This window comes from Sinocyclocheilus rhinocerous, unplaced genomic scaffold (assembly GCF_001515625.1).
Source record: "Sinocyclocheilus rhinocerous isolate Xijiao unplaced genomic scaffold, SAMN03320098_v1.1 scaffold6280, whole genome shotgun sequence".
In the NCBI taxonomy this organism is placed as follows: domain Eukaryota; kingdom Metazoa; phylum Chordata; class Actinopteri; order Cypriniformes; family Cyprinidae; genus Sinocyclocheilus; species Sinocyclocheilus rhinocerous.
Window position 1 is genome coordinate 24,928 of NW_015635808.1, and position 16,045 is coordinate 40,972.

A 16,045-nucleotide genomic window follows, 5' to 3' on the forward strand; every position below is an offset into this window, starting at 1 on the left:
GTACTGTACTATAATATACACAAAGAATATCGGCCGATATATCGATATCGACCTTTTTTTACACCCAAATATCGGTATTGTATCGGCCCCAAAAAACCCATATCGGTTGGGCTCTATTAGATACTACAGAAGTAAAGTGATTACTTTGAGATAGGCTTTTATTTGAGATTCAGTGGGTTAATATGACTTGTGATACATTTGCCCCCAGAATCCGGGAAAAAAAATAAAAAGGATTTTATAGGGCTTTACAGTTGGTCCAGCAGTTTCTCAACCAGTAATCCTGATCTATCAGAGGAGTCTGTAAATGCATCGGTGAGAAAGTATGTGAAGACTACGCTGCTTAAATGTGCGTCCAGGTGATTGAGCTCGTGAAAACGTACGGCAACAAGCAGTGGGCGATGGTGGCCAAGCACCTGAAGGGCCGTCTCGGGAAGCAGTGCAGAGAACGCTGGCACAACCACCTCAATCCAGACGTCAAGAAGTCTTCCTGGACCCCAGACGAAGATCTCATCATCTACAAGGCTCACTGTGTGCTGGGCAACCGCTGGGCCGAGATCGCCAAACTGCTTCCTGGAAGGTGAACGCACTGCAGGTTTTAGGAGTGACGGGTTGTCTGAAAGAGTACTTGGCTTTTAGGGAAGCCTCGTATAGTTGGGCTGGTTTACGCTCACGTCCAACAATGTTCTTGTATTCAGAATCAGCTGAATGAAGCACGGCTGAATGTAATGGCATGCAGGGATCTAGAAGCTTCTGTTGAAAATATTTTAAAATATTGTATATTTTAAAACATGTTGACACGTGTCTGATTGGTATGGAAGCTTGTTTCTACCATGGATTTTAAAAAAAAAAAATGAAAAGAGAATTGCAACTTTATCTCTCAATTCAGAATTTTTTTCTCAGGTATAAACTTGCAATTGTGAGTTATAAAGTCCAGGCAAAAAGTCAGCTCACAATTCTGACATTTTTTTTATAATTGTGAGTTTGTGTCACAATACTGCCTTTTTAGTAAAGCAAAGCTGCTTCAGTCCAGTTAGTGTTCATCTTGAACTATTACTAATATCAAAGTTATTCTTATTGTTTACATTATAAAAATCAGTAAAGGTTTCGCAGCAAAAAGACACGTGAAGCACGAGCTGAAGGTGGATGTTTTTAGAGTTGTATTAAAAAGCTTTTTACTTGATGAGTCTAAACTATCAGTCAGAGGACAGAAGTAGAGATTGTGTGCGACGGGTTTTTCAGCAAAGTTTGGTCCATGCTGATCATTTAGAGGCCTTAGAAATTTGCACATCGAGCATGATACAGTGGGTTTTATAGAGTTACAGCTTGTGGCACAAATCCGTGATCGCCATGTTTGGTTGTTCGTATGATGATGTGTGGTTGAGATCCATTTCTAAAACCTGTGTGTTTAATAAATAATCATATGTATTAATTTCTTGCGCTCTGGTGTGTTCACAGGATCCGGATGCACATGAGAAAGTCACCTCTGCTCCACACAAAACTGCATCTCCCAAGACACCGAAAGCTCCAGTGACCCCCAAAAGTGAAGCTGGAGACTCGAATGTGTCCACGTGGGTGATGGACCGCTCCGGCTTCCTCTCTCCCTCAGCGGCCCCCACGCTAAAGGAGGTGATGGAGCTGATGGATGGGGTCAGTTCAACCCTAAACACAACAGATACTATCCGTAATTATCAGATCGCATGTCACGCCATGTATATATTATAATTGCTATGTATAATAATTAAAAATGACTATTACCATACTCTCTGTAATCTGATCATGTGAATTATCTTGACCAGAGATGAACTACTATCCTGACTAGTGGTCGACCGATATTGGTTATTTTGACAGCCGATGCCGGTATCTTGGAAAGCAGGGTGGCCGGTGGCCGATATAAAGCCGATATAATTTTATTTATTTTAATTAATATTTAAGAAATTTGAAAACATTTGAAAATTGATTAAAAAATAAATGTTAAATAAACATACGTATACTTTAGATGACTTTAGAAGTATTTTTCACAAATAAATAAATATTTAATAAAAATATAATTAAAAAGTAAACACCGTAACCAACAGAGCACTCAGTATTCTGGGAAGTTTGTGTGCATGAATCGTATTTTTTTTCCAAGTAAAGCCAAGGTAACACTCATTTTACATACAGCGCACAGTGGAAAAGACATGAATATGGCAGTGGGCAAATGCATAAAGCGCAGCATAATTTAAAATCACGAGTTTAAAGTTTGTCGATCGCGCGAATCTCTTGACTAAATCCTTCTTGTTGAGCCCTGATGGAGACTCTTTTGCTGAGTGAGTGTAGGCCTGACCCAAGCGGCAACCTCCCGCTCTCTCGTGAAACCAACACGGAAGTGACTTAAACTGCAATTCATCAACTGGCCGCTAGAGACTGGCTCCAAAGGGACCCCCCTATGTTAAAATGCCCAACTTTACAGCAGAAAAAACATGTTTACAGCCTGGTACAAAAAGTGATTTTAGTCTATATAGCTAATTTTGCCTTCATGACAACTGAGGGGGGGGGAGGGGGGGTGATTTTTTTTTTTATAACTCATCTGTTTAAATTATATTAAGCCTTAAAGTTCTGATTTTTTTTTTTATAACTCATCCCTTTAAATTATATTAATCCTTAAGGTTCTGCATAATTAAAGGCGTGACCACTTGAGTGACAGGTGGATTGCTGCTGTCACCACCGTCGAGCTAGGAGGGTGTGGATTCAGCAACCACTTTGGGCTTCAAAAATGCTCTTCAGAAACCTACGGACGTCCATGTTTTTGTACAGTCTATGGTCTGACAATAGTAATAATGTCTTGTACAAGGATCTTGAGGGCTGGTGTACGATGTCGGACTTTGAGCTGCCGGAGGAGAGCCAGAGCCCTGAGCTGCTGCAGTTTCGTCTGGAGGGCAGCACCCTGCAGGAGCTCAGCAAGGGCAGCAAAGGGGAGCTCATCCCCATCTCACCCGGCGGGGTGACGCCTCCGTCCATCCTGAGCCGCCGCAGTCGCCGCCGCATCGCCCTGTCCCCAGACCCCAACGACTCCATGACCCCCAAGAGCACACCCGTCAAAATCCTGCCTTTCTCTCCTTCACAGGTACCAATGCGTCTCACATCATATCTGCACCTAAATAGGATCCAGATCCACCAGTTAGCACTAGGGGTCAACCAATATACTGGCTGATCTTTAGCAGTTTTTAAAATTTTTATTATTAGTATTATTATCGACATTGGGCGATGTTTTGGAAGCAGGATTTTTATTTTGATGGCATAGTATATGAAAGTCAGACTTATTGTGCGGAGTGCACTGCTAGTTAGAGAGTTGAATTCCTTTTTATTCATATTTTCAACAGTTTCTTTATTTGTGAAGAATGCGATAAGTTTACAGGCAAAATCAAGAAGTCGCCATCTAAACAAATCTGTTTATTTTACAATTGTTATTTTTTTTAACGAGGTTCAAATGTTTTGATTATTTACGTTATTTCTAATTTGAATATCATGTAAAATGAATATAAATTTCACCAGCAGTTAAGCATGTTTTTACTATTTTTAAAAAATTATTTGTATATCAGCTTTTTATCAGCCATCAGCCGCCCTGCTCTAAGATATCAATATGCATCAGCCATCTTTTCCAGCTAATTTTAATTTATTATGATTCACTGTTGATTCAGTGCACTGAAGCGTTGTTTTTACTGACTTCCGTTCAAACAAGTTGTTGACACTTCCAAGATTATTATTTTTTTGAATGTGACAATGTCTGCTTGTGTATAGCAAACACCCATTCACAAATCCTTAGATGGAAACCATCAAACATGTTTGATTCAGAAAGGCTTCACAGTGGTAGCTCGTTTATTTACTGTAAAGGAGTTCTGAGTTTTAATATTATGTTGCTGTTTTTACAGTTCCTTAATATGTGGACCAAGCAAGACACGCTGGACCTGGAGAATCCTTCTCTGACGTCGACTCCTGTCTGCAGCCAGAAGGCCACCGTCACGACACCCCTGCACCGCGACAAAACCCCGCTCACGCAGAAGGAGAACTCCCTGTACGTCTCAGCGCTCACAGAGAGCTTTAGTCACATCTTTTGAGTTCAATGCCACTGTTAAACTTTTCATTTGCCCTCCTGTAGGTTTATCACACCAAATCACAAATCTGATCTGGACACGACTCCCCGAACCCCCACTCCTTTTAAAAACGCCTTGGAGAAATACGGCCCTCTGCGGCCCCTGGTGAGAATTTATTGTCACGTTTAAGCAAGTTTAAATCTCACATACAACTCACTGATGCTCAACCTCCTGTTTGATATTCTAGTTTTGATACTGAGTTTTTTTTGTCTCTCTTTTGGTTCTCTTAAGCCTCCGACCCCAAATTTGGAGGAAGACCTTAAAGAAGTGTTGCGCAGTGAGGCAGGAATTGAGCTGATAGTAGAAGATGAAACTCCTACAGAGAAGAAACGCAAACAAGTGGTAAGACGGCACACGGAGAAGAAATAATATCATGTACAAGTAGTGCTGGGCGGTATGACCAAAAATGTATATCACGGTATTTTCCAAAAACAATAAATGTGACTTGTTTATTTGCCAGCTTGCGGTTATATTGAATTATTTGTGTGTCTTGTAACAGTACCGGCCGCTGATGAAGAAAGTGCGCAAGTCTTTGGCTCTGGATGTCATTGACTGCAGTGAGACTGTTGCTGCACGAAAGCAGCAAATTAAACACGCAGTCAAAACAAGTCAGAAGGTACAGAAACCGGGCCGACGGGGTTGCATTTGCCCAGTATCACTGAAAAGATTTAAGGCATGTTTTGTATTTTGAAACCGCAGGCTCACATGGCACGGTCGCTCGCTCTCGTGTCCTCTTGTGGTGTGAAGCAGGAAGAGAACGTGTTGGATCAAGGATTTATTCTTGGCCCGAATGAGAGCGGGCTGCCCACTAAACCTGTGCCTCCCACACTGAAACCGAGTCCTCCATTACCTGTAAGTGCTGTTAAATCAGACAACCACATGTTTACAAAACACAGTTTATTATCATTTTTAATAACATAGACTATAACAACAGCTAGTATGTTTAGTTTTTCTGTTTTGTCTCGGTTCATAACTGTTAAGTGTTTTACTATGCAAAACCATTTTTGCACTGATGACAGACGGTGGTTATGTGTTGTTAAAGGGATAGATCATCCAAAAATGGAGATTTTCTGAAAATGTGCTCACCCTCAGGCCATCCCAGATTTGGATGAGTTTGTGTCTTCATCAGACACTGCAGAGCATCCTTTGCTGAGACACTGATGCAATGCTACATTTCTACAAACCTGATGAAGAAACAAACTCATCTACATATGTGATGGCCGGAGGGTGAGCACATTTTCATCAAAGTTTTTCTTTTTTTCATTCTTTTTTGGGTGAACTATTCCTTTAAATAAAAAGTGTTTATTTCACTAGACAAAAATGGACATTACCACATGGTTATTTAGCATTTAAAGCATTTTACTGTTGAGTTTTCATCAACAATAATTAAATCCTGATACATACTGTAACCATGATTTAATAAGTATATATATATATAATCTCCTTTTCTTCCTCTGATAGATGTCTCCAGCCTGGGAAACTGTTGTCTGTGGACGGACAAAAGACCAGCTGATCATGACAGAGAAAGCAAAGCGGTACCTTCGCTCTTTAAAATCTCATGCCCCAAACCGAGCGCTCATACTTTCCTGATCCCACGCCGAGTCCCAATGCAGCTTCTGGATATATATTTTTTTTTTACAAAGCATAATGTGTAAACTTTGTGTTGATTTAAAAAAACAAAAACATTTAAATGTCATGTAGAATATGAAACCAATTGCTTGTTCCAGAACAGACACTTTAATGCTGATAATGCTTTTGTCCTGTTTTCTGTGGCATGTTAGCATATTCAGAACACCAGTTTACTTAATTTAACCCTGTATAATAAGTGTTGCTATTTTGTTTTATTTATGTGTTGTCAACCTGTTTTTGATGTGGCTGCAAATATAAAATGTCGAGCATACCAAGCCGAGTAAATAATCAGGTTACTGTTCAGGGATCTCCGTATCGTTTTGTATTCTGTTCACATATTCTGCATTTCTGTAAGGATAACTAGACATCTGCTAGACTCCGCTCTTGTGATGTACTGGCTGAATATACAGTCTGTATTAAATAGGTTGAAATTTTTCTTGGCTTTAGGAGGATCAACATATTACACATTTTGAAGTTGTGTAAAGTAACCTTTAGGACCTCAGGCTAAGGCCTTAATTCAGTGTGCATAGAAACATGAAAGCATGTTTTTTTTTTGTCTGAAAAACAAAATATGTAGGCTATTGTATGCTACAAAAGAAAAATAAAATGGCTGTTGAACGTCTTGATGGTAACACTTGAGACCATATATCTCTGTAACTAGCATATTGAAAAATAATTGTCTCCAAATATCAGGAAAATTGAACTAGTTAATTACTTTGTCATTTAATTACACAAATGGAATAAGCTGTATGTTACTCATTTAAAGATGATTTTAGATGGATGTAAGGTGCAGTTTTATCTGGTTGTGTACCGAATCTATGACATGCAGTGACAGTATTGCGCTAAATCAAATGTATATAACTGAGCTTGTAACACATTGCAGTAGTTACAGCATTTAAGCAGAGGTAAAGTGTTTGTTGTTTTATGTGAGGTTACGTTAGATGAGTTTTTCCCCAAGGAACATAAATGGACTGACCAAAAGGTCAAATCTATTAAAAAATATATATAAATAAAATACAGGTTTGGAGTCAAATCACTTATAAACAATTTTTTTGTGTCATATCCAATCAAAATAAGTTTGTCAATATATGCAACAAGTGTTTAAATTGTGTGAGCTCTTTAATTAAACCACATAGAAAGAATACGGAATGCAAATCAAACACATACTCAAAATGAGCTTTAAGTCCATGTTTGTAACATTCTGAGATCATCTGCACTGCTACACTTTAAAACATATTTAAAAAGTGGAAAATATTCAGTTACTTGGTTAATTGGTGTTCACAGCCCTCTTCAACCAAACCACTACATCCGGATAAGACCTCGATGCAAACGCCTAAAACTGAGTCCAACAATCATGATTGCATTGTGCTCTTACTGTAAAGCCATGAAATAGATTTTCAGATGGTGAATCTCATCTTTATACATTTTATGCTGCACATTTAAAATGTATAATGACAGTAGGTGATACCAAGAACTGCTGCCTCGCTATAAATAAGCATTTGAGTAAAAGGATCCAGTTTATTAAATAATGGAAAATCGGTTCTGCTCAACAAAACAAGCTCACTGACAGCAATGTTCCTATGATCCAGCAGTTCCACCTGTAGTTCATGTTTCACTGAAAGACTAATTAAAATGAGTCGGTTCGACAGAGTGGGAGAGATGGCAGTGACTGCTGAACAGCTTCAGCTCTGGATCTGCTGTGAGGTCTAAATTAGCACCATTCAGTTATTGCTGTGCGTTACATTATATGATAACAGTAATAGAACTGTCCGAAGGTCAGATTCAGTTCCTCTGTCTTCAGGGGTGCAGTGAGCACAAATAGGTTTGTTTTCAGTGTGCAAGGTCATTCATCTCTCAAACCACCTCTCATACATTTGAGTGTCTTTGTCATGCTACAGTACTGTAGAGGGAACTGGAAAGTCACATTTGATCACTATTATCTCTCAGTAAGATTTATTCAAGGTTTCTCAGGGAGACAGTCCCTGTCATTACTGCACTTTAGATAAGAAGTTTATTTGAGCAGTTGATAAACACGCATGAATCAGGGATGATCAGTCCGGCCTAAAATCATGACCCACGTGATTCATGCAAATCAGTAATAAAATAAAAAATAAATGAATTGGGAACACACTGCAAATCGTAGTAATGATGCAGAAAATTCTGCTTTGCATCACAGACATGAATTACATTTTTATAATATATTAAAATAGAAAGCTTTTTTTTTTTTTAAATTGTAGTATTTCACAATATTGCTGTTTTGCTTTATTTTGATCAAATAAATGCAATCTTGATGAGCAGAAGAGATTTCAAAATCATTAATAATTGCAATGTTTCCAAACTTTTGGCAGGTACTTTAATAATAACAATTCTATTAATACGTTTATTATATTATATATGATTAATTATCATTAAATTCTGCTTTTTATTTTTACAGGACAATAGTATGTAGTATTACTATATAAGATATATATATATATATTTTAATGTGCTAAAATATACATATTTTTTAAATAATAAGTGCTGTGGCCGTGGTCAGATTTTCCTGCTTTTTTGTCTCTAGCTGGATCACATGCCTGATGAATAACATTCATAACATAAGAGTGAACACACTCTTTTTTCACATAATAAAAAACACACTAAAAATTATATTTAAAAAAAAATCCATAAATGATTGCATATCTCTTTTCAGTCACAGGTGACTTTAAATAAGTGAATACAAATACATCTGCTTATAACCTGATGCGGGGTTGCCAAATTTCATGCATTTGCCATAAAACAAATGATTTCAGCCAGCACACACTACCCAACTAAACTCACGCCAAATAACAAGAAAATGCTAAATAAATTGACTTATTTAGATTAAAATACGCATTTTCATGCATTATAAATTTCATAACTGTAAAGGGATCTTAATAAATATTTCTTTACAATATAGGCCCTAAATAATCCAATTGAAGAAATACATACATAAGATACTTTATATGATGAAGAGATTTAATTTAGGCTTTCATTTCCATCTTAACAATGATCAACACATACATGAAGCATATCAAATATGGTAAACGCAGAAGCTCAAAGGTGTGGGAGATGCACAAGAACCAATGAGGTTTTGTTCACAAGCTTCAGATGTGATGCTCTCCGTGGATGTGGACGTAAAACATCACAATAATCCACAAGTAATCAATCAACACGACTCCAGTTCATCAATTAACATCTTGTGAAGTGAAAAGGTGTGTGTTTGTAAGAAATAAATTCATGGTTGAGGTATTTTAAGTTCTTGCTTCTGGCTAGTCCATAATCCAAAACGCTCCCTCAAACCAGTAGGCTACAAATCTTTCATAGTGCTCATGATATGTGCCTGAAGCTACAGATGACTGTCTTTAATCAGCCTGGTCATGGTTTGTATTTATATTATTATATTTATTAGTATATTTATATTTATAGGCTATTACATGGTGGTTTTGGGGTCTTTGAGACATCCATGAGCACACTGACATCCCTGTACAAATATATTACACACAGATTAATAACCGTCCTCTTTTTAATACAAAAACTGGATTGTTTTTTTCAAACGTGTTGTTTGCTGCCTCATGAGTTTCGTTTTCGTTTGTTTCAAAAAGCAGTTGAGCTGAAGGTTGACCGCTTATTTCATTCAGCTCACAGTTCTCGGTAAGTACAAGATTAAGAGCCAGTTTTGTACTTCTTGTTTGTCGGTAATATTGTCGACAGTATTATGGAGCTAATATTCTCGAAATGCGCTGTAAATGTAATAACGATATTCCTTCACGGTGACCGTCAACAATCGATGTATGCATGCAGTCTAAAGAATAATAATAATAATAATACATGCATAATGTGTGAAGACAGAAATCAAGACGCACCCAATTTAAATTAACGTTAAATGCTCGATAGGCTTTTTTTTTTGATTCACAGAACTACACCCTTCACAAAATGAAAATGAAACTAAATGTGTTTCACTGTTATTAATATTGTCAAAGCGACCTGACAACAAATGCGGGGTGCAATTCAACATCGACATTATCTTATTAGCAATAGTAGCAAGTTATTCTTAGGCCTTTCTCTTTTTTTGTGAAATAAACAAGACTCGTTCCTACTATTTACTTAAAGCTAAAGTTTTCTTTCAGTTGCCGTTCGGAGGAACAGACCGTCAAAACAATGGACATTGACGAATATGTGAGTATGAATCTCTCTCTCTCTCTCTCACACACACACACACACACACACACACACACACACACACACACACACACACAAAATACATTGATCAGCTACTCACAATCTCTTGTATATCAATAGGGTAAATAATTTATCAGTTAAATAATTTTCTTAATTTTTTTTCCTTTATTTGAGCATGGATTCAAAACCACACACACACACACGCACACACTCTATGTCTTTCTTAATCAACTAACCCTTCAAGTCTTCTCACATTTTATAAAATGTCAATGCTCTGTTTTTATGACTTAAGGCAAATCCTGCACTGTAAAGAAGCCCTTTGACTGGATAAGCGCTCAAGATAAATATAATAAACTAGGTCATTTTCCTGAAGTCACATGCTACCATGATCATAAGACGTCAGTTCAATAATATACAAAGGCAGTGGGAGAGGCAGAACAATTAATGAAATATAGCTGCAAACAGCGATGACGGGCCCAAGCCCCGGTGGCACGGCCACCCCTGTGGTTTGAAGAAAACGGTGCACAGCAGGCACATGCATTCAGTCATCTGGCAGTCTGGTTGTTGGAATTACAGCAATGAAAGGGTTACTCTGGAATCAAGAGTGTGAAACAGATACACACAAAGATCTATCTAACTAATGGAAACTGAGAGAAAAGGGATTAGACTTAAAATATTTATTATCCTATGACAACCTTAGTATTACAGCCTTCATCTGTCAGCTGAAATGTCTGATGTCTGCTGTTAGGCCCCAGAGCATCAGAAATTCATGAAACTAAGCATGTTTCCTCAAAATGAATTGTTCTCCATATGTAAAAGGTTTTGAGGAGTTGGGACAATGCACTTTAAAGATATAAGACACTTAAGGCCCGTTCACACCAAGCACGATAACTATAAAGATAAAGATAACGATAAAGATATAGTTCTAAAAATCGTTCTCAATATTAAAGAATGGCAGAGTCCACACTACAACTATAACGATAAAGGCACAGAGAAACGATATCGTTGGAATCACTTCCAGAACGATTTTTTCCAGCTGATGAACGATACAAACATTGACAGCCAATCAGAATCTATCCTGCTATAATGAGCTCGAGAATTTAAAGCGGCAGACGCGTGCTGCCAAGTCCGCGGTTTTCCCGCAATTGGACTACTTTAACACTGTTATAGTTATCGTTCTTGGTGTGAACGGGGCTTTACTGTTTCCATTTTTGTTCCGTTTACTTTAATAAATCGCCATGGCAAAACCATTCAGGATATCAAAAAAACCATTCACAATTTAGCATCTTCAGTATCTTGGCATCATGTTAACAAATTTGGTTTGAATTGCATGATTCTCCTAGGAAGAGTATGCAATAAGGCACATCCTGAATAAAAAAAAAAATCCACATTCAAACCAAAATAGCCAACTTGCTGTTGGTCGGAGCTAATGACTAAATTTGAAAGTTGTCTGGCTTGATGAGAGCAATATATGTACCGAGTTTGGTGACTGTAGCTAAAACTAACCCCCTTACTTTTGTCAAAAGGTGGCACTATAGAGCACCTGCTCCATGCCCATTTATGAGCTTTTGCCAGTTTCTAACTATCATTAATCCTGATGTGTGTATCGAGTTTCAAGAAAATCTAAGAATGTTAAGTACCTCATAAACACCTGAGAATAATATTAAAGTTTGACGCATTGCCATAGCAACAGTATTTTAGATTTCAAGAATCCCTTCACAGCTTTACATCTGCCATGTTTTGATAATTCTGATGAAGTTTGAAGCAAATCGGGTAAAAATAAGAGTTGTTTGGGCTGATGAGCTCTATATGTGTATGAATTTTGGTGACTGTATAGGTGAAACGGTGTGTGCTACAGAGCTCCTCGAAAATGGCCATTTAGAAAGTATGTGGTATGGGGCCTCTCCGTGATCCCCCCATGAGAATCTCTGTCTGCCCTGATGAATGCAGATTTCAATGTGTGTGCCAAATTTCAAGAGTTTTTGAGCAGGTTAAGGGCCCCAAAAGCCCGAAACGATTGAATAATAATAATAATAATAATCCTTATAAAAACAATAGTACTAATAATACTAATAATACTAGCTACGTTTACGTGGACAACTTTTGTTTCAATCGGAATTAAATCATTCTGATTGATGAATCTGAATGTAGTGTTTACATGAAAGCTAAGCTACAGACACAAATGATTATTATGGTAGATCATTTAATAAAAATATTATTATAATATAAAATACAGATAAAATTGTGATTATGAACTACTTGATTGTGTAAGTGAAATTGACATAACTTCATAAGCATGTAAAACCCTTGTGTTGTATACTTTCCATAAAATAAAATTAAATAAAAAGGCCATGATTAAGGTGTTTACATGAAGACTTTTCAGTCCAATTGAGCCATCAATTCAATTACTAACAGAGTATTTGGTTGCAGGTAAACACATTCACCATTTATTAGTAAACTCTTTAAAATGCATCATGTCTTTTTCCTTGAGCAAGTCTTTTTGTCGCTTTTTTAGCTCTCATTAAATAGTAACAGTATTGAGAATAGTGGTTGGTTTGTGGCAATCAATGAAAACAAATTACTATGGCTATTGCTGTCTTAAAATTAAAATATAACATTGTCATTTTAGCTTCTTTTTTTTTCAGTTGCTTGGATTGTTTGCTTTATTTGATGTGCAAAACATGCAACAGCGTTTAGGCATGCATTTTGCCCCCATAAGAACAAATGGGTAAATGTGGTAACTGAGATTAGTTTTTCCTCGCTCTAAACCTCCTCCACAGTATATAGTTGACTGTGTTTATTGTTTGTGTGACATGTGTTAAACAATAGAAAATTGCAATAGGCTGCAGTCTGTTGTATTTACAGTACATCCTACAGTACGTTAAAAGTATGAAGGTCTACTGGGACGAGATTTACTTGAGTTGAAATATATAAATAGAGTCATATTTTTTAAAATGACTGAAATAATTTTGTATTGTTTTTTTTTAATGTTAGGACTTGTATACAGCAGGCACTGAGGGTCAAGATGCTGGACCATCTCTGGATGACATCTATCAGTCATACTTCCTGCCAGAGGAGGTAATGACTAAAGAATAGAGCAATGGATTTTCTGAGCACCATTATCTTTCCAGAATATCAGCAATATCAAATGCATGAATTAATACATTCCAAAGCATATTGTGCAAATGAAAATTGATTGTTTCGTTACAATACATATATTTGTGATAATTATCAAACAACAATTTTACTGGTAAATTGAAAAATTATTTTTTCACATTTTTGTTCCCAGACTTTATATCTGTTGTCTGGTGTTTATCTGGTATAATCATACCATTCACACCAGTTTAGAATTCAAACTCACCAGATTATTCCCTCCCTCAGTATTTTAAAGGGGTCATATGATGCTATTTTAAAGATCATTATTTTGTGTATTTGGTGTAACAGAATATGTTGACATGCTTTAATGTTCAAAAAACACATTATTTTTCAAATACTGTACATTATTGTAGGTCCTCTACGCCCCGCCTCTCTCAAACACGTCGTTTTCAACAAAGCCCCCTCCTTTGACAAGCGCAGTCTGCTCTGATTGGCCAGCTGAACCAGTGCATTGTGATTGGCCGAACACCACAAGCACCTGTCGGCTATAGAATACCCTAATATCTTGCAGGGACTTTGTCCCGTCTTACTACCTCCACACAAGTGGAGCAGAAATTTATCAAAACGATTTAAAAAAATAAAAAATAGCCATTTACAGGGTTGGTACAGTCATGAAAAACCCAGAAAGCTTTGGAAAAGTTGTGGAAATTTATTTTACAAATCTCTATATAATAGAATATATGTTTAATCACGTCCTGAATCTCGGTGCGGGATTGCGCATTTTGGTTTTACTCATTTTCGCAGGTTTCGCACGTTTGGAAAATTCCAATTTCAATTTATTTAATATACAATGTATGTTAGATGAGTTAAAAAAAATTCACACAGAATATCAGATTAAGTCAATCATTTGACAACAGCGTGAGAGGTTCAGCTGTATCGCGTCTTCTCGCTCTCACTCTCTCAAAAGTAGCTGCTGTCACTTTCATACCAAATGTTAATGTTAACAATGTTAATTAATTAGGCCTATTGGTTATGGTTAATTTATGTTAACAACAAAAGACAAAATCACTCACTGCTCTTGACTGAATAACTTTTGTAACTTTAATTTTAAGAATTAATCTGTTGTTTAATTTATAGTGAATTTACTGTTTTTAATTTACAGTTTATTCCATTTCTGTACCTGAATGTTTTCCACCAAAACTGTTTCTAAAACGAAATTCAAGTCCTGAGTTTAATTTATAATACTGGCTAAGCAAATTACAATATACTTAACATTCTGGCATTCAGTTATGTGATTATGTAGCCTAACTTATGTTCTCTGCATGAAGTAACGTCTGGCACAGTCGCAGCCTGTGCTTATTAAAAAGCAAACATGACGAAGCAGATATCGTCCTCTTTTGGAAGACCAAACAAAGTAGTTTCGCTTTCACAACGAAGCACACAGCGTCTTCACGACATGGCTGCAGCGTCAACAATACTACAGTGAGAATTAAAGTTACGCCTTCTTTCTTTGCGTTAACATTTGGGCGGCGTTATGCAAATTTTTCCACATAGTGATGTAGATATGTGGGGGCGTGTTAGAATGAGGCGTTTTAGGGGGGCGTGGCTGACTCTTAACTTTGATAAAGAATATCTCTTTGGATTTGAGACTTTAGTCTTTGCAACTTTACAGATCTTCTTTATGCACCAAGAGCTTGTAACACTCCAAAGAGAAAGGAAAACTTGAAATCGCATCATATGACCCATTTAAGAACAGAGGATGGACTACTGTGTCTGATTTTCTTTATTACTGCAGCCATTTGTGAATTTGCAAATACAAATTACAATTAATAGATAAAATGCTCTAATAATACAAGCAATATCAACAATGGAAATTCAGAGTCTGCATTTATAACTGTTTTTCCTCTAACAGGACATTTATACAGCTGGTGATGAAATGCCACAACCCTCAGCACCACTGGATATCGCTAAATTTAAAATCAAAGTGGACTGGACAGAACCATTTCCAGAGAGATGGAGAGCTAGATTACAGAAAGCCCTTCAGAGCTGGTTGTCCAGACTGGAAGGAACAGCATCAGTCCACAGCGTTAAACTCATGGATGATCCATCCTGTGCAGAGGTGCAGATAACACCATCAACAGGTGAGATAATATCATATACAATACATTTTTCAATTTAAATCTCATGGATGCTAGTATCTGAAATAGCTCAAATACATACAATATTAATACAGAAGGGCAAATACCAGTGTTGGGGGTGTTAACATGTTACTGGTAACAAACATTACAATTACAGATAACTTATATCTATAGTAATGAGTAAAGTAATGAGTAAAGTAGTAAAGTGGAGTGTTACGTTTTGATCCAGTATGTTTTATTTTACTTTATTTGAGTATCAAATGTGAAGAGGTGTTTAAAAGGTCAATATTTCCATCTGTCATGCAAAGAAACAATGGTTTGATTTATGGGCCATGGCTCAATTACAAACAAAGGAAATTGAGCTTGTTTTAATGGCAGTAAACTGAGACTGCTTTAAAGGGGTCATATGATGTTGCTAAAAAGAACATTATTTTGTGTATTTGGTGTAATGAAATGTGTTTATGCGGTTTAAGGTTCAAAAACACATTATTTTCCACATACTGTACATTATTGTTTCTCCTCTATGCCCCGCCTTTCTGAAACGCGTCAATTTTTACAAAGCTCATTGTTCTGAAAAGCGAGGTGTGCTCTGATTGGCCAACTATCCAGTGTGTTATGATTGGCCGAATTCCTCAAGCGTGTGACGAAAATGTTACGCCCCTTACCATATTGTGATGCCCAGTCCGGCCGGAGCGACGAGACAAAAACATTAAAAACCCATTATAAAGGAGGCATTTGTTGCATCCAGTGGGGACATAATTACAGATTATAATGACTTATACTGTCTTTTTACGCACTGCGTTGCATCGCGCCGCGTAAACATAAAACCATGTCAGCATTTGTGATCGGAGAAAT

The 16,045-nt window shown here is 37.0% G+C and overlaps 1 protein-coding gene and 1 pseudogene across 1 annotated transcript in view; both read left to right on the forward strand.

The window, feature by feature from the left end:
• Nucleotides 1–6,328, forward strand: part of LOC107747474 (myb-related protein B-like) — a 10,017-nt pseudogene extending 3,689 nt beyond the window's left edge.
• A 3,557-nt stretch (nt 6,329–9,885) lies between these two features.
• LOC107747475 (E3 ubiquitin-protein ligase DTX3L-like) overlaps nt 9,886–16,045 on the forward strand; it is a 16,305-nt gene continuing 10,145 nt past the window's right edge. The window contains exons 1-3 of the mRNA XM_016562005.1: nt 9,886–9,953; nt 12,951–13,034; nt 14,965–15,193. Coding sequence (XP_016417491.1) covers nt 9,936–9,953; nt 12,951–13,034; nt 14,965–15,193 — 331 coding nt within the window. The 5' untranslated portion in view covers nt 9,886–9,935. The remainder of the gene's footprint in view (nt 9,954–12,950; nt 13,035–14,964; nt 15,194–16,045) is intronic.